Source organism: Lissotriton helveticus, chromosome 8 (assembly GCF_964261635.1).
Source record: "Lissotriton helveticus chromosome 8, aLisHel1.1, whole genome shotgun sequence".
NCBI classification, from domain to species: Eukaryota; Metazoa; Chordata; class Amphibia; order Caudata; family Salamandridae; genus Lissotriton; species Lissotriton helveticus.
This window is the reverse complement of record NC_136069.1, coordinates 120,157,279-120,177,494: the sequence shown is the minus strand read 5'-3', so window position 1 is coordinate 120,177,494 and position 20,216 is coordinate 120,157,279. Positions and strand designations below refer to the sequence as shown.

General features: G+C 42.5%; 1 protein-coding gene across 2 annotated transcripts in view; it reads left to right on the top strand.

The window, feature by feature from the left end:
* The window catches only part of TEX55 (testis expressed 55), a 532,765-nt gene that overhangs the window by 385,717 nt on the left and 126,832 nt on the right, over nucleotides 1-20,216 (top strand). For both annotated transcript variants that reach the window (XM_078656720.1, XM_078656721.1), the window contains exon 12: nucleotides 12,965-13,009. In XM_078656720.1, coding sequence (XP_078512846.1) covers nucleotides 12,965-13,009 — 45 coding nt within the window. The remainder of the gene's footprint in view (nucleotides 1-12,964; nucleotides 13,010-20,216) is intronic.

Below are 20,216 nucleotides of genomic sequence, written 5' to 3'. Positions count from 1 at the left end.
GCAGGACACATACTTTCTTTTGCCAATCCTGCAGTCCTATAGACATTTCCTGCAGTTCAAGGTTGGCCAAGAGAATTTTCGGTTTGCCATGCTTCGGCCTTACCAACGCCCCTCAGAAATTCCTAAAAGTAATGGAGGTGGTCACTGCCCATCTTCGGGGATTATAGATTCCAGTTATCCCAATCTTCTGAGGTTATAGATTCCAGTTTTCCCCTACTGCGATGACTGGCTTTTGAAGATGGACTCACCACTGTCAGCTGTAGAGCACTGTAAGATGACAATGAACCTTTGAGGTTCTCAATCAGTGAGCTGAGATCACACCTGACTCCTTTGCAGAGACTTCCTTTATAGGAGCTGTTTGAACCTGGTGCAACGCAGGGCCTTTTTTCCACCACAATGAGTCCAGGACATTCAGGTTATGATCAAGATGTTTCAGCCTCTTTCCTAGATTTCGGTGAGAGCAGCTCTGGGGCATCTTAGACTGTTAACCGCATTCATCCTGATTTTCCACTTCACCAGGTGTCATATGAAGGCTCTGGAATGGGATATGAAGTCTCAGTGGACCCAGCTTAAAGGAAGACAGTCAGATGTCCTACCGATTTTGGACAAGACTGCACAATATCTGCAGTGGTGACTACAACCTGACTGGTGACAGACCGCTCTCCCTTCCCCAGCAAGAGCTGATGGAGATGACGGATGCATCCCTTCTGGGTTGGCAAGGTCACGTAGAAGTGGTGTAGATCAGAGGACTGTTCTCTAGTGGAAACCCAACCTCATAGCAATCTGTTAAAGTTGTGGGCCATTCATATGGCATTGTAGTCCTTCCTCCAATCCATCAACTGGAGGCTGGCACAGATTCTGACAGACAATGCCACTGTCATGTGGTACTGCAGCAAGCAGGGTGGTGTGGGGTTCAGAGTCCTTCGCCCGAAGGCGTTGTGCCTTTGAAGATTTCTCCCTAGCTGTGATTTAGTTGAAGGGATCCTTGAACGCCAGGACACACAAGCTCAGCTCGCAGTCCCTGACTCATGATGAATGGCAGCTGCACCCTGTGGTGGCACAGGGAGTCTTTCAACAGGAGAGTGTTCTACCCGCCACTTCTGTGCATGTGCATCTGTCCTCCGGTCAGGCTACCACTTCGGAAGAGTTTTCTGTCATGGCAGTAAGACAGGGTTCTCCACCTGAATCTGAGCAATCTACACCCCAGTACTTGGAAATTAACTGGTGACAGTTGACTGCATTTGATTTTCCAACAAAAGTTATGAATGTCACCCTGGCTGCCGGGCATACTTCCATGAAGCCTATTCAAGATGGGCGTTGGGACAAATTTGTGGCCTAGGGTGGTTCCGCAGGAAAGACCCTTTGCAAGCCAAGCTGTCAGATGTTTTATTTTTTGTTTTGTCTTTGGCCTAGCAATACCTTGCTGTTGACACTAGTAAAGGTTATTTATTGGCGCTTTCGACATTTCTGCATTTACCAGACCAACCATTCTAATTTAAATCACCGGTTGTAATGCTTTTTTCTGAAAGGTTTGACACGCATGTTTTTCTACAAAACTATTTGTGATGCCACAGTGGGACCCAAATTTGGTCCTGACATTTCCCATGTGTTCTCCCCTCAAGCCGATTTATAGCTGCTCATAGCATCTTCTTCCTTGTTGTGATCACTTCAGCTTTTCGCATGAGTGAGCTCCAGGCTCTCTCGTTGCAAACTCCTCCCACCACATTTTATCCGGAAAAACTGATGCCGAGTAGCATGGTGGTCTTCTTGCCGACAGTCATGACTGCTTTTCATGTTGAGTAATCAAATGAGAGAGACCCCGTGCAAACCAGGGGAATCGGGTACAAATAAATAGTAGAAAAAAGGGAGATCCCTTGGTGGATCTAAATACCACAACCAGATGGTAAAATGGTTGTCTGTGTTCTAGCCCGTATATTAGAAGTGAATGTCATGAACAAATCAATAAATTCTAAAATACTTCTTTTATTTTCAGTTAAAAAAGGTTAATACACAAAGATTTCTTTAAAAACAATACATTATCATCACATTCAAATATACAACAATATACACCTCATGATTAAAACATTTTTGACATTAAAAAAAGTTGATCCTAAAGAGGGGAAAGACAAAGGAGAGAACAAAAAACAGACAAACCTATTTGTCATATTAGTACATATCAGGGAATTCAAATATAGGACCCTAATCCAGTACACGTTCTACTTATATTGTCTACGGAAATAGCTCAGTCCCTTGATTATGTGATACCAGGCGTCGACGCGTTTCGATGGTTAGTTTAAAATTTTGACCATCTTTTTCAAGACCAAATAGATATGTCTCTCCTATCACACTGGCACTGGATGGTTGCCAAGTTCATAGAGGTCCTGCAGATAAACATACTTGTATGAGTATTGTATATACCAATATTTCCACCTCTATATACTTGTCGAATTCTTATAGATACAGCTTATGTTAAAATATATAAAGTCTGATTTTACACGGCCTATACAGTAATTTACAGTGCTAGCAATGTCATAATTCCAAATACATTTGAACATCAACCTTCCAGTACTTAAAACTACTATTTCTTAGTAGTATACACATTGTCACATTGAACCCATCTCAAATCTCTTCTCTTATTGTTATAGAACCCTATGTATCATTTCTCATATATGGGCTTTCTGGAAGGGTTTACTGATCCCCAGAGATTATGCGGGCAAAGAATATGGGTGTCCAGTAATACTGGCATTCGAGTTTCCCCCTACCCCGGGAAGCGAAGTTAAGAAAAAGCTGTGGCGTAGTTAACTGGGTAAATGTTTTTTTGACCTTATATCATATTCGCCTCAATTTCCTTCTGACTATCAATTGTTGTTTTTTTGCGATTCATCAGGGGATTGTTCTATGCAATTTCTGTTGCTTCTATCTATGGGAGAGAGGTGTAAAGAATGTATAACTCCCTATATATAAAACGTATTCCCTTTACAAAGTATTGTCACTGATTATTTAGTACCTCTTGTTATTCAATGATATGTAAATGAGGAGCGTCTCCTATTATGTTTGGTTACAGGAGCCCACTCCCAAAAAGAGTCTGGTTCTCCAATCTTTATTTACTCTGTATAGGAAGACAGAATAGTGATAAGTATCCCTTGTGGGTACTCCCTTGTTCAACAATAACACTCGCCAGAAACTAATTATACCGTACCTACTCGCTTGTACATAGGTATCATATTCTCTTTTTAAGCAGTTTATTTCTCATGCTAACCGGCAGTTTCCAAAGCGAATTCCCTTCTATATACTCGCTGTAATTAAAACAGATCGGGAGAAAGAGACTTGTTTGTTGTGAATGTTTAAATAGAGTCTATTTAATTCGCATCTATTTCCCTATTATTGGCACTAAATTTTTTTTTAGGTCCAAAATCAGACATCTGCATAACAGTAGCTTCATTTGTTTTATATTCTGGGTTCAAGGGTGTGGAATGACTCAAGCAAGAAACTGACAGCGCTTAGGGGTGGCGTTTATATATGCGGCTCCGCTTCGTCACTTTAGGGGCGGAATGAAGCAAACGCAGAGCTGCTAGGCGTTACCTAGCAGCACGCAAAAGCTTTTCGGATCCATTCTGGTCCATGGGGAATATTCTGACAGTGAGGAAATTTTGGTCAAATAGAGTATCCGCCTGTAAGAATTTGTTCTTTTGTTATTTACTAAGCCATTTGGTGTCTGCTATCTTGGATCTGTAAATAAAAAGCAAAGCAAATGGTTCCTGCATCATTATTCTTGCATGCAGGCATGCGCTAGCGGAACGCACCTGCATCATTGTCAGGGTTGGATTGGGATTGAAAATCGGCCCGGGCACGACCAAAAAAAAATCGGCCCACATTTGCATAATCACTCCTCAAATCACTGCTTTGGCGTAATCTTATAAAAAAAAAAACTTTAGGGGGGGGGGAGTAAAAAAAATGCACGCGTTAGTTTACAGTGGTGAAACAAGTTAGGCCACTTTTACTCAGGCCCCCTGCCACCACTCAGTATGTGCACACATTAATGGGCCGGCCAGCGAGACAAAGGGAGTAACACCTCTCGCTAAACGGAGGTAATGAGCGCCCATCTGCCTCTAGAAAGGCCACTCAGACACCTACTGGGCCGCTGGCTGTATTCGAACAATAGAGACAGCGCCCAAATGGCCCCTCAGACTGCTAAAAAAAGAGTCCCACAGCAGCACTCGGACACCGGCCCCTCGGGCATTGCCCGAATGCCCGCGTTACCAATCCGACGCTGATGATTGTGCCTTAAATTTCCTTTCTTCTCAATGTTGCACCTTAACATTTTGTTTTTATTTACTGTTCAATCATGAATCAGTAAACAAAAAAATGCTGCTCACATATGTTTGTATGTTTCATTGCTAAGCACTGTGGTTCATTAGGGCTAGGCAGCACTACACAAAAATTGTCAACCCCTGTTGTAGCTTTTTCAGTCTCAACTGACAGGTTTAGCCCATCTCTTTCTTTTCCTCTGCTGTAATCACATGAGTGGCTGTCAGCTGACACAGTGGGAAGGGTATGCCCAGACATGGGTCCCGTGCTCACTGCGCCACTAGATTCAAGTTAGCCTGGCTGATGAGGGGCATTAGCCCGAAACTTGTCCCAGGATGCTTGTTTCCGGTCCAGTGAAGGCCTGGCTTGGCAGTACGGGCTGGGCTGTTTCCATGATGAACAAGGTCAAGACTGATTTGCATATGGCTGGGTCTGAACCGGGGTGGAGAAGTGAGCTCAGAACAATAATGGATTCAACCCAGATCTGTGACTGGGGGTGAGTGTCTTACGCAACTCCCCTCCTGAACTTCAACGGACACCCCGGCAAACAGAGAACAAGTCCGTGAATGATTCTTTTGGAACTCAAACGTTATTCTTAGATACGTTTGTGTGCTGGGAATTTAGCCTTTCTATGAAAATGATGCAGTTGGTTCTTATATGCCTATGTGAGTAGTGCCACACTGGCAAATGTGAATTATGTTGCATCTGTTCCAGATATTCCAGTAGTTTCCCTAGTGTAATTGTGTGTCGGCTGTTTGAACATTATTGTTGTATTTACCATGTGTTATTATTATTGTTTGTGTAGACATTGCATGTATCCTTCTAAAAGTTTGCTGACAACTTCCTTGGCAAGGTAGAAATAAAATACATAAATTAAAACTATTAACTGAGGGGTGTGAGTCTCTGGGAAGGGTGACATATCCCTCCTCTTTGATAGTCAGGCTGCTGCACAAGTCATAGCCATTTATGAGTCAAAGACTGACAAGTGACTTAGGACTTGTTATGTTGTTATGTTATGTTATGTTATGTTATGTTATGTGATGTTATGTTATTGGTGATTTGTAACGCGCACGGTTATTCAGAGGAGTGTCCAGGGCCGACGCAGCAAAAGAGAACAGTGAAAAAAAGAAGGAAGACAGGCTTAATTGAATAGGAAAGTTTAAAGTTTTTCCTGAACTGAGAGGGGTTTTGAAGGCTACGGAGCTCCAGGGGGAGAGAGTTCCATGACTTAGCCGCCAAATAAAACAATGAGCTGCCCCACTTTCTTTTCAAACGGATTTTGGGTATGGAGGCCAAGCACGTGTTCGAGGAACGCAAGTGTCTGCCCAGGATATAAAACGAGAAACGTTTCCTCAGATACATAGGGCCAGGCGCGCAACAACCATTGGGCTGAAAGGGCTTCAGCCCCCCCCGTCAGGTTCCGTGGGTCGGGCTGAGGCTGCCAGGCAGTAGTCAAGGTTCATCCAGGATATTACTCGATCCGTCCTGAAGCCCTGGCGGTTACAGCTATCCTCTTGTTTATCCTATTTACTTATTTCTTTCTTTTAGTACACTCCCCTGCATGAATGACCCTTTCATTCCTTAATGGCTGTATCTGCATGACAACAGCGCCAGAGACTGGCAAAGTTAAAAGTGTTCAAAGGTGTGAAGTAAAGTTAACCTTCCCCTCCCCGTCCGGGAATGAACAGAGTATCCTTCAAACAAAAAGGAATGCAGCCACATCACGACAGTAGCGGATTGATGATTGTAAAGTGGGCATATCATTCATGATAAACATAGGGTTGCCACATTTTCAGATGCAAATGGGGAGGAGGCTGGTAAGTGAATAGCAACTAAATCTGCTGTTAGCCTTTTTTTTTAAAAATACAATTATTCACTCACAACTCTTAACTTTTTTGCTCAGGCAATTTATTTTAGTTTATAATGTCACCAAACTAAAATGACAGTGGGGTTTAAAATGAACACAGTACAGAAATGTCACATAAAGTATAGTAGTCTTGAGGAGTTCGCAATGCGCACTCGGATATAATAGACAAAAATAAAATGTCATCTGGAGCACAGTGAATGTGAAGCTGCAATTATTAGATATAATACACAGGGAATCGAAGTCTTAAAGTCAGGTCATCAAAAATGTTTAGAGACACATATTGAACAGCAAAGAGTAAGACTCTGTTAGCTTTAATAATAATTTAGGAATTGTGTATGTTGCTTGGTAATAATTTTGATGTGATATATGCAGGGCCACTGAAATTCTGCAGCAGGGGAGAGCCAAATCATGCAGCAAGGTTGAGTCAATTATGTGGCATAATGCTGCACATTTTGTGATAGCATTACTATATGAATTTGTAATTTTGACACTTTTAACAATGTCCAGACATTGGTTGCATCTAGTTTAAAACTCAAATATAGAAATAAGCAACAGAAAGGTGACCAGTCACCATTTTCAAAAGTCCTTCCACTGCGTGGCAACCTGTTCCTGCATTTTTAGTAACTTTTGAACATTTAAGCTAAAAACATTTTTTTTCTGTTAACATCTGGAGATTGTGAGGCAGTTTATGTGGCACATGCAGCAAATATTCAACTATGCGAGAAGAAAAACACAGCCATACAGTTGCATACCTCCAGTGTCTATGGATATATACCTGAATTAACTGCTTGGACCTCGTAATTCAAACAAGGCTAACTAGGAGCTTTTGCTGAGTTCCAAGGTTTTTTTTACCAGCTGTTACTTAAAAATATCCGCTATTTAGGTAACAGGCTGGCCAGGTGCAATCCGATGGGAAATTACAGCATGGAGGGAAAAATGGATGAAAGTGGGGCAGAACCAGTGAGCGAAAGTAACAGGCTATAGGAGTGAGGGAGGGAGCAGAGGGAAAGGCGAGTGTATGAGGGAACTAATCAGTCAGAAAAAGTAATGCTCCGCAAGAAAGAGGAAGGGCATGCATGGAAGAAGGTAAGAGACAGGGGAGAGCTGCAGTTGAAGATTAGGGCATGGAGGCAAGGGCTGAGCTGCAACTGTGGACACTGCTGACATATTTAACATAGTAAAACAAATTTTACTCAACATACAAAAGACTGATGGCTCCTCAGCTCTTGGATGTCTAAAACCAGACTGAAACTTTACTCATGCTTCCGCAAATGACATAGATTCTAGTAGTGATTCTACAATTTAGCTGTGATAGTTTTGATAGGACTTTCAAGCAACCACTCTCTATGATGACTATACAGTATAAAATGCTGGGGAAGGTGCTGGTAAATAGATTGTTGCCCTTGCTCTCTGTCTCATGATCAAAATGGCTTCATTTTGGATAGTTAAAATTCCTTGAACTCTAAGAGAGTGGTCTACTCAATGGCAGCCCTCCTATATGTTTTACAATTACCAGCAGTGGAATCATTGCCCTTTTCAAATTAATACAATGTAAGTTTCTTCATCAAAACTATCTCACCCCAAGGAAGCTCAGAAAGATATGGACATTAAAGATTAATCTTTCAGACATGAGGGTCTAAAGATAGATTTGATCATCATCTGTCTGTCTTTAGGAGTGCTGGTATCTATTAGACTACGGGAAACATGACTCAAACAACAGCAAAAGTAGTAGGTGAAAGAATAGACTACTCAGAGGGTGAGCATGATGGTCTTGATGCCTAGAGCCAAAAGAAGGAAGACTTTTCAGGTGTGCAGATTTGACCATAGTGGCAGCAACATGTAGCGTAGCTATGTCAAGAAAAACATCAATATCACTTAACAAAACAGTTTGAGGCAGACAAAGAAATAGGTGAAGGCAGAATGTACAACAGTGCGAAACTCAGTTATACACATACATGGAGCAGCTAGTGGAAACAGTAATGTTGTAAACTGAAAAGTTTTCAGATTATAGGCCACCCTCAATAACTGGTCCTCCCAACTGCATAAAACACTATACTGATGTGTGATTACCAATTCAATGTAGACACTGGTGTGTGGTTAACAAATAAATATACACTGTATAAGAGTCAGAAGATAATCAAGGGATGACAACACACTGCTCACCGGAAGAGCAGATACACCGTAAAGTTTAATAGGCTCACGACCAGTGAGAGACCCAGTTTACTCGGGGTCCAAATCAGTATCCTATGGTATTGCATAGTTGTGATCACTCATTAAAAACAGGTTAAAGCTGACCCCCAACACATAAAGAGTACATTTTAAAATAACAATGTATGTGCTTTAAGGTGATATTCATATGCACTGTAATAACATGATTGTTTTAAACTTTATAAAATGTTTATTAAAATACCAATTATTTGGTGCAATGTAGCATTGAAGATACTGCCCTGGAGTGTCTGCCTTTTTCTATCTGAGAGGGCATAAACAGTCCACATCGCCGTATTTTAGTCATGTTTGAGACCTCCCACTTGCAGGATCCCACAGGGCTTTTCTCTGAGCCCTACATTGTTTACTGTTTATCTTATTAAGTTTGCTTTATTTATACAACCCTTTAGTTTCTCTGTGACGTCCTACACAGATGATATCATAGGATCATTTTCTTCTGCAATGATCTGGGGTCTGCCCAAGAGAAATTATGATCTTGCTTTTTCACAGTTGCCTCCTGGATTAAGTCAAATCAAAACTCAATTATGACAACACAGAGGGCTTCATCTTTAGGGAACCTTCAATGAATAGATATGGTCTTCAATTTGGTGGTGGTGGTGGTGGTGGAGTTGGACCCATCGTCCACTCGAGGTTGACTCAGCAAAAAATCCTGGATTAATGTTCTCATTCTTTCAGCAGATCAGTCACATTTTCTCCTTGCATTAACAGCATCCTCATGTTAGGAAAAACCATCTCTTTTCGCGATCACAGGACTGCTATAAATTAAACTATTTTCTCACAACTAGATAATGGAAGTCTATCTTGGGCTTCCTGCTTTCAAATCATTCAAAACCCTCTTGCATGCCTCATCTGAGGACTGCCCTCTTGCTTCACAATCTTTTCTTACTCACTGCTGTACTGTCTATTGCCTTTGAATGTGAAACAATGTGACTTCAAAGTGTTGTTCCTAGATCGGGGCGCTCTCCATAAAACAGATTCTCTGCTTCTTCACCATTGTATCACTCTTTATATTCTTTCCAAAATCCTATGCTTTGCAGTAGTCACTGCCTACATTCCTAACATTAGGCAAGTACCTAATGAATGCTGATGCTGCTCATTTCTGGCATCAAAACACTGAAACTCTCTGTCTCCCGAGCTCCAAGGACTCCAGTCCTTCACAAAAAAAGAAACGTGCCTTTTCCATATTAGTGCAGTCTCCACCTCTCCTTCATTTACTGCTCAGCACCAGGCTGCTTTTTTAGGGTAAAAGTGCACTTTACATATTATTTTTAATCATTCATTTCATTCAGTAAAACAATAAATATAGAAGTCTGCTTAAACTGCACTATTTGCCACCATTTTTCGAACCACTCTGGGAGGTGGGACGATGGAGGAACCCAAATATCTTCTAAAAGTATTTTGAATGCCTAATGATTGAAGCTAATACAATTCAACTCAGGTGTTTTACAGTGCATCATATGTCACTAATTGTTGGTAAAACTGTAATTATAAAAATAAATGTCATGTGAGGGTAGGTAAACTCATTAAATGTGTACTAAAATACAACATTTAATATTTGTTCTACTAGAATTCTTTGAAGGAAAGTCCTAAACTTCCTGCAAAACTTGGTAAATACTATTATGAATACATTAATGTTAGAGCCCAACGTGCTTTGAATTGAGCTGTGATGTATCGGCAACAAAATAACCCCTATGCATTATGCCACTACAATGACAGGATGACCCACCAGCAATTTCTAGTCTGACTCTGAATTTGGCTCCGCCTCCAGCATTTGAAGTGTTAGCCCCCCCCCGAAATTTGGTTCTAGTTGCGCCCCTGCATAGGGCCGTTTTCATATAGTGCTGCATGGGCCGTCACTAAAGCCTTGAACAAGACCCTAGCTTTTAACGGCAGCCAGTGCAAATTACGGAGATGTTGTCTCACGCTAGTATGTTTGGGTAGGTCCAGCAGCAACTGCGCAGTGGCGTTCTGCACCACCTGCAACTTATCCATTAGGTAGCCAGGGAGACATACATACAATTCATTGGCATAATCAAGACGGGAGGTGACCAATGCCCTTATTACTGTTTCTTTGGCAGAAAGAAGCAACAGGGGCAGAAGTTTTCTGAGCATCTTCAAAATGCAGAAACATGTACCTGTCAATTTGCTAATCTGATTGCCAAAACTAAGTTTTTCGTCGAACCAGATCCCCAGGTTCTTCACAGGAAGACTAGAAGGGGATGGTCGCGGGGCAACAGCGGGCCAGCAGTCGTGAAAAAACAGCGAAGGGAATTCCTTAAAAAACAGTATCTCTGTTTTATCTTCATTGCATTTCATCTGGGCCGAAGTAAACTAGTTGAACACCACAGACAGACAGGTTCTAACGTGGTCCGTACTGGACTCGTGCTTTTTCCAGGTGAATAAAAGCTGGGTATCATCAGCATATGCTACTACTTTAGCACTTGTGTGATAACTTCAGCCAGTCCTGGCTCCCAGCGATGTTACAATCGACAGCTTTTAGTTACGCTGTTGACTTTTTAACCATGGTTTTAGAAAAAAAAACGTGCAAACTGTTGTTGACTTGCTGTATAGCCTCGCTTAAAGACTTTGGCAAAACCAGTAGGTCTCAAAGGACAGACCTATTGGCTTTGTCAATAGTTGTTTTCCTTACCTTCCTCTTTGTCGTACACTCTGCTTACTGCTCTCTTTTTGGAGTTTTATACATCTCTTTCTGTTTTATTCACTGAACTTGGCTCACTTATTAGCCCTTGACCCTCAACCTCTCAGCCCTGCCATACTCTTAGAGCCTTTTACGGGCTTTTGGCGGCACCCTGCACACAGAAGAGACAATATACAACTAATCAACTTTCAGTAGGACCCACATTACCAGGCCACAAGGTGCAGTGGCTACTCCCCAATGCGGCTGCTAAAGCAGGTGGTTCACAACGCCACTGATCCCAGTCCATCGTTTTTTGCCCACCATGTCACCTCAGGCAGAACCAGCCATATGCAAATCAGCCTTGGTCTTGCTTCAGAAGGAATAGTCCATCCCGAACTGCCAAGCGAAGTTCCCTTTGCTTGGGAACACATGCAACCGTACTCCTACTTAGGCCTCATCAGTGAGGACTGTAATCCAATCAATGAAAGGTCCTCTTGTCCCCCAGTTTGTTAGTAAAAGACGGCCTTACTTGAGGTGCAGTAGGCCTGGTGCCACTGCACCCGTTGCACTGGTGATAGGTACGAGGCCTGAAGAAATTTCTGATCAGCAGAGTGAATTCTTGTTGATTTTAAGTAATGAATATTCAGACCAGAAAAAAGACCTGAATTTACAGACTACGAAAAATAACTGAAAGAGCGACTAACAATGGACTTACTGATTGTTAATAATTTAGGGAGCAGGGCCCATATGTTCAAACCATTTTGTGGTCTGAAACGGCTCGATCATGTCATTTCTAAAAACAAAAGTGCTTTTACAAATGTACAAAATACATGTTAGCTAATTTCAATGTGTGGTTGTGATTTGGTATTTGAAAGGGGCGTGTTTAGGGCATCCCTTCCAAATACAAAATCTGAATGGGTGCAACCGAATTACAGTCGCAAAACATATTTTACCAACCCTCCTAAAGGAGGTGGAACCCCATTTGCAAATGGACTCTTCCCCTTTCACAATGGAAAAAAAATATATTTAGGTGCAGGCAGTGATCCCATGAACCACTGCCTACTCTTAGAAAACGAAACTTCAAACTTTCAGTTTTTTCTTTTTAAACGTATCCTCTTTTCCTTTAAGAAAAACAGGCTGCATATAAAAAATAAATCTAAATCACAGACATGGTGATCTGCTGACCCCAGCAGGCCACCATTCTTGTTTTGGAGCTAATCCCAATGGGTCGCAAACTGAGATCTACCTCAAAGAATAAGGAGCTGTTTCCTACCTGTTTAATTTGCTAATCCTTCACGTTAACCCTCAACCTTATGCTTGCATTCTGCTTTGAGCTTGGTTTTCTCGTCTGATTGACTACCTTTATTGAGAGGTGGGCGTAACAGAACAGATGTAGTATGTATGGGGAAGGCCAATAGTAAATGTTCCAATCTTGCACAACTTAATAGAAGAATCTCATGTTTCCTAGCATATTTCTGACCCATGCAAGCCTCACTTATTGCCAAATTCTGAGAGCGCATTGGTTAAAAATACTAGAATTTTCTATTTAAAATATTGCAAAAGCTTTTTTTTATCACTTTGTTCACCTGTGATTAGATCTTTTTATTTACAAGATATTTCTATTTTTATTCCAGCTGCTTTCTACTTTGTGGGTGTTTAGGTATTTATATTCTCATTCCTCTGTAAACCAACAGTTCATTAATCAACAATTCACTAATTCAACAACTGGCCTTTACCATTGTTTGAATGTGGAATAACCTATAGTAGACATAAATGTGTTAATTAATATATTCTCTTCATTGTAAGATAGCCCACGATTGAAGCACCATATAGAAATGTTTTGTCCAATGGACATTAAATTGCTTTTACCGTCCTTATTAGAACTCAGTTTATCATCTTCCATGTAATCCTATTTCCGACTCTAGGCTGGCGGAGCGGAAGATGGTCTCTCATTGGCTCAGCTAGACAGAGTGAGTACAAGCTCAATAAATCTAAAATGAAAGCATGTATTGTTGAAACCATGATGAGTTTGTAAGAACAGTGTGTAATTATTGCAATGCATATTTTTATCTAGGCACAGTGTTTCATTTATGCACCTATTTCTTAAAATTGAAGACAGTGAAATATAATGTGTGTGGCATACTCTCTCTGGTCTACAACCATGTGTCTCTTCAGTGGCAAATCACAAAACCCAGTTCTTCTTATTTGAAATAGATTCCAGGGTTATAATAGCAATTAGGCAGACGGTCAAGTGACCCACACCTCCACTCTGATACTCTCTGCAAAGTCAGCCCTGGAAAAAAGAGACCAACTCTGCAGCCTCATTGATGGGCTAAACATGGTACAATATGTCACACAGCCAACCCACTATTAATGCCACACCCTCAACTAGTCTGCTCAGCAGCACAGATCACCCAATGCGGACCATGCATGGCCCCAGAAAGGAAGGCAAATTTGCCATGCAAGCCCTACATAGAGAGAAACCAAACAAACATGCATGATCCTTCAATGAATTCTTCATCTACAGTCACCATCTAAAATGTATCTCTCGCCCAATCACCAAACCCACCGCCAACGTCTGAAGTCAAGATCCATATAAACACTTCGCCTCATGCCTGCAAAACCATGTAAATATCCGTGCAGCCTCAAAAACACTAATGTTCATGCCTAAGCATTACCATCCCGGTCTCCACTCATGAATAATAAGAGCATCATTAGCAGACAGGGAAAAAATGGATGACATCGGATTCTCTTGAAGACAGGAAAGAAAATGGAAGCAATCAGATTCTCATCATCTCACACCCCTCTGTGTAACACAAAGGCAACTTATCACTTCAGGTCAAACCAAATCATACTCCAACACCATCAATGCACACTCTTCAAGACAATCAAGCATTGCATTAACCTCCTCCAACACTGTCCAATCCGTTATACAACTTGTCAGTTAAAGAAAATTAAACATTCTGACAGCATATCGACAATACCAGGCGTGCCTTCCCTTACCTACTCCTCCATGCTACCTCTCTTAGTGGTTATCTTTCAACCTTGTCTCCCTCATAGACCTCACAACATTCTAAACACCCTCAAAGCTACCTTCTATAAAGACTGTGCCTTACCATCATCATTTAGCAAAGACCACCATTTTCAACACCTCTGACACCGGAGTCACTTCTTAGAAGTCCTCAACCAGGGCCAGATCATCCCACTCCTGAAATAAGTTCATTTGGACCCCACCAGCTATTAGCCCTTGTTACATCTACCCCTTCTTTGGCAAGATCACTGAAAAGGCAGTCTAGACCCAACTACAAGGTCACATTAGCACCAGATGTATCCGACCCGACTACCAATCTGCCTTCAGATCACACTGCACCACTGAAATAGCCACCTTACAAATTGTAGATGACATCATCCTAATTACAGATAGAGATGACACCTGCCTACTGGTTCTTCCGAACCTATCAGCTTCCTTTGACTCCATTATGACACCCTCGTTCACACTCGGATGAGAATAGTCCACTGGTTGCTTTCCTTCTAGCCCAACCAATACCAGTTTGTTCTAATAGATATTTCCAGATCCCAGAACACCCATAAGCTGTTGAGTCCCCCATAGACCCATCTTGTCCCCTACCATTTTCAACTTGTACATGGAGCCCATCATCTACTTACTGACATCAGCATGAACATTCACCAATAAGCTGAGATCACACAAGTGTACATGACAATGATTCTTGACACATCTGAAGCCAGGGCACCTCTAGACTGCAGATGAAGAAATGTAAAACAATTGAAAGAAACCGAACACAAACCTTCTCCATCTATGCACCCATGATCTTGAACAATATCCCTGTACCCAGACATGCCTCTTCAAAAAAACACGACTTCTCAAACCATCTCCCCTAAGCTCCCTTCTCTCAGCCCTGTCTCCTTATTCTACTTGTTACATTGGGCCCTCTACAGTGCTTTGCTGCCTCCAGCTAGGTTTTACACTATATATGTACCACTTACATGCAATACCTCACGGTCAGATGTTTTTGGCTCGCAGGTCACCATGACCATAACTCAGCAGAAACTCTATGGGGAAAATCCAACATCCAACACAACATCTCTCTTGCTATACTGGGTCCCACAGGCAAACCTCTGTGGCCAGGCCTCTACTGCTGACACAGTGTCTGCAAGGAAAAGTGCTAATTGGGCTAATTAATTGTTGAATGTGTGCTGTTTAAAAACTGCGTAAAATGATATAACAATTCTTGTTCTTCAGCTGGGGCTGTTGCAGTGACAGCCACTGATCCACTGGAAGTCATTACCAGAAGTGATTCATTGGGTGCATAAATGCAGTAAACTGTGCTGAAGACATCAGTTCCTTCTTTTGTTCCATGTCAGCATCTGGAGCTCAGTTGTTTCTTCATTTTTCATGATTTGGATTCCTCATTCCCTCTTGAAGTAGTGAGGATTTCAGTTCTGCTCACGCGGTCAGACACATGTCAGTGAAAGGGGTCCTCTTAGTGTTTAGGTTTGGACATGAGACTGGCATGTGTGACCCATGAGCTGTCATGCTATGATACTATCATGTAATCTTAAAACAAACAAATCATCTCAAAGGGTCATATACATTGGGCCAATTCTGAACACTGTCCAGGAAATGACGGGTGACTGAAACGATGGATTACATACTGGGGCTCTCTCCTTTGTAAGTGGTAGAGGGTTGGAAGAGCTGAAAATGCACATATGAAGAGCCTTATTTTCAGGTTTTTTTCTGAAGGTCTTCTAATTTGATTGATTTTTTGGGTCAGCGAAGAGTATTTCAGATTTGGGCACCAAGAACCATTTGTTTTCCATCAAATCTGGATTGTACATTCATGTTTGCTCTGCTTGACATTGAATTCCAGTTAAGAATGCAATGCAGTGTCAATTTATGCAAGTAGTGTAGGCTAATAATTTGGTGCATTATTGACTGCTCTACACAGGTGTTTGAACTGTAGTCTAAGTGTGTCTGGTAAGCAGTGAATCTTTTTGAGGGCTGGGTGATGTGCAATGATTTCATACAGCTATAAGCAAAGTCTGACTGCTTAGTTATTTTTTTTACATATTTATTTTATTGGTGAAAATACACAATTAGGATAGCTGACTGGACAAAGCACATTACTTTTGTACAACATCACTGATTACATCTTACTGTTCGATCCTTTTACAGTATAACAAAAAGATCTTGCTTTGTTGGTTTAGTATAATGCACTATATACATATCGTTTGCACCCACTTATACAGTGCTCTCTTCTTGGTACAGTACACCGAGCTTAGTCCCACCTCCTCTTGCATCCTCGCCTATATGGCGAGAGCTGTAAATGCTGCATCTGCCTTAATTCACGTGTTCAGTGGGTGATTGCTGACTTTGTGGCGGTGTCGCCGTATGTTGTGTCTTGAGTGTTTGCTCTCACAGGTTCAGGTGTCTCATTCCTCATTAAGTATATATGCTAGCTCTCCCATATGTTTTTGGGTCGACTACGTAAGGGAAGCAAATCGTTATATACCTCAGAATGAATATTGCATTAGGTCATGTCTGTGTGCCATAGTTCAGCGGTGGGCACTGGGCCTTTGGCCCATCGCATTGCTACACAACGCTTGGCCAATAATAGCCCCACTGCTATCAATTTACAGTGTGTTTTCCCAATATCCATTGTGTATCCCAATAGGGCTATAAGTGGATCTACCTCGAATGTGATACCTGCTATCTGCTCTAGCTCTCGAAAAATAGCCTCCCAGAAGGTAAACACTTCAGCACAGTGCCAGGCAACATGTATAAAGTTAGCTGTTGGGTCTGAATACCTATGGCACGCCGCTGTACTCAGGAGTCCAAATCTGTGTAGTCTCTCAGAAGTGTAGTCGATCCTGTTAATTTACTTGAATTGTATTAGCCTGTGATGACCATTTTGCGACACCCCCTGTCCAGAGGAGTTGGCTCCCGCTGCAGTGGAGTGCGTGGAGCACTTTAGGATTCCTTTAGTGCCCCATGTATGTGAGCCTCTGGCGTGGGCTTGTGTTGCCGCACTGCCGCGACATTGAGCAGAAGACAGGCAGACGTCTGTGCATGGTTGCAGGTGGGGTTTGCGGAGAAGAGGGGACCACAAAACGGAAGTCAGGTGAAGCCAGCCTGTCTGTGGGTGGAGCTGCCCCCAGACGAGGCAGCCAGGCCGGAGCTGTGCCGGTGGTGGGCGGGGTCCACTGAAGGAGATCGCGCCGGAGCCTAGTGGGCTCCGAGGGTCGGGAAAAAAATAAGTCTCCCTGCCAATGAAGAAGCAAGGAGCCCTGGTCTGAGTCGCCTTCAACGACGCAGTGGCGCTGCATGGTCACAGGCCGCTGCATATGGTTCTTCAACGTCAGGAGCCCCTGAGAGCACCAGAATCGTACTGAATCAGCAGCCAAGCCACGAGGAGCACAGTGGCCCAACTGGTGGTCCCAGCAGAAGTCCCCGCTAGTCCGGCTGTCTCGGGAGAGCGGGGCAGTCTATATGAAGCAGCGGGACTGGTAAGAACCCCGGCGGGGAGCCGTGCCAACATTTAATTTACGTGCTGAGCAGCAGCCCTGAGTGGCAGTGGGCAGCTGCCCCCTTACTGAGTGGCATGAGCATTACTGCAGCTGCACCGGCAGCCAAGGGGCCAGTTTGGAGGCCTAGTTTTGAAAGGGGCCAGTTTGGGGGGATTCGTGTTGAAAGGAGTCCAGTGTGCCTTGTCATCTTCCCCCATCTTCTGTATGAATCTGTATGCCCAGGTATCTCACCGAATCAGTGGACCAATTTAAGGAATACTTAAGTGGAACCGGCTGCATTACTGGGGTAAGAGGAAATACTATGGATTTTCCCCAGTTGACGTGGGCTCCGTACCGCTCCACCTCTCTAAGTACCGGGGAAAGATTATTTTCCAGATCACAAATGTATATTAGTGTATCATCCGCATATGCAGAGACAATAGGAATGTAGCCAGGGAAGCAAATCCCCCTATGGCCATTGTATTCTTATGTAAGTCTGGCTGCTTAATTCTGTATTTTTGTAAGCGTTTATGTCTCTTTCATTGGAGGCCTGTTGTACATGGTTCCACAATATTGTAGTCTTGGCAACGCAAAACCCATGCTGAACTCAGTGCAGTTTTAAATGGAGAAGAGCTAGACCCCATTAACCAAGACCTTTTGCAACCAACTGATAGGGCTGTGTTGCCATTATGGGCAGAAAACGAACTGGGGTTTGGCCTGAGATTAATTTGAGCATTCCTTCCATCACTTTTTTGCAGTCTTCTTTGTAACGCCTTAAGTGCGACGGGTAAGACTCGAAGTGAGTCCCATGCTCACTGTGCCACTAGTATCAAGCTGCTCCCGACTCAAAAAAGGCTCAAATAGGCTGAAACATGTCTTTGGTTGCTTGTATTCTGGTATGGTAGAGTGGCTTGCTCTCCAAGAAGAACCAAGTTCATTTAAAATCTAAACTTGAACTGGCGGCGGAGCGAGGGCAGCTCCCTATAGTCACACTTTCATCAAGGTGAGCTGCAACACCACTGTGTGATCTGCCCTCACAGCGTTTACTTGGTGGATATGTTTATTTAAAAGACTCCCGCTGTCGATGGATTGCCTCTTGACTCTGATCATTCTCTGTAACAAAAGGAAGGCAGTCCTTGCAGAGCACACTGAACCTCACAATATTTAAGAAGTATTAGAAAATTGGGCTCTAGTTGCTAGATAATCAAGGTAGCATCCATAGCCAAATTATCAGGAGAAACCTTGGGCTGCCTGCAGACTGAAAAAGTATTTACTATCCTTTCTTTTTATATGACCATTCTAATAAAAGTCTTGCTATCAATGGCCACAGTTCCAATCCAACTGGAACATGTAATAATCTCCCCACTCACAAAGAAACCCAGAGCAGACACTCAAAAACCTTCTATTGTCTGATTTCTAACTGATGATTCTCCAGCAGTCTCCTTGAAAGAGTAATAAGAGCTCAACTCGAGGGCTACATTGAACAGAACTGGCTGCTTCATGAACGCTTGTCAGGCTTCTTACCTTTGAGTGGGTCTGACATCAGAGGGGAGCATCTCACTATACTCAATGAAAGCCAAGAGCAGCCTTGATTCTCTGAATGTCTCTGGCGCCGCTGGCACAGTTGATCATTACATTATACTTTACAGATTGGGAGATTCGTTCTTGATATCCAATATTGCTTCAAAATGGACCGGCTCATTTTTTCGTGACAGTACTTAGCAAGCGCAACTTGTATTTTCAGAATGCGTCTCCTGGGGATCTGTATGCGATGTCGCCAATGGTTGGGCTGTCTCCTTGCGCCTTTTCAATTGCTACTTGTGACCCCGTCCCAGCTACTAGATCAGTAGTAAACCTCACTTACAGATGTATGTTGAAGACACACAAACCTACATCTGCTCGGATGAGAATCCTTAGGATCCCAAAAACTAACCAATTCCCTACATTATCAGCTTCATTTGCCTAAATGGACCCAAAACAAAAATACAAATGTTAGGTGTCAAGACACCGCTTGTAGGTTTAGTAAGTGTACCTGATCCATTTGCTAATCTAAACGATAAAAACCTGGGGATCGACTTTGACTTGAGCCTCTTATTCACCCTTCAAATCAACTTACTTTGCAAAATTCGCCCTTTCCTTTAATCCTAAATTGAATTCAACTTGTTTGGTGATGGCTAGACTATTGAAATATAATTGAAACAGGACTATTAAAGAGTTTGGTTGATCAACTGCAGAAATAAAGCCACTAAAATGTGTCAAATTTAGAGAAAAATGGCTCTGAAAGTGCTCAACTCGCTCTGGCATGATGGTAGCATTGAATTCAAATCACTCTGCATCATCAAGAGGGTCTGTTGGAATAGAGGCCCAACATATTTACAATAATTGGCCCCAGATTACCTCTCCTCTAGAAACCACTAGTCACCATCATCACTCCTGATTCCAGGACACCCCCTTAACCATCGAAAGTGACCCCTGGATTCTAAATATTGAAATGCTCTATACTCAAAACTCAGATCCCAACATCCTCAAATTATAAACAAGCATTGGTATAGCCAATAGGTCTCGCCTTTGGGACCATATAAGTGTTTAGCCATGCAGCACCTTATCATACTACCTAATGTGTCACTAAACTGTCTGAAAATCATCTACTAC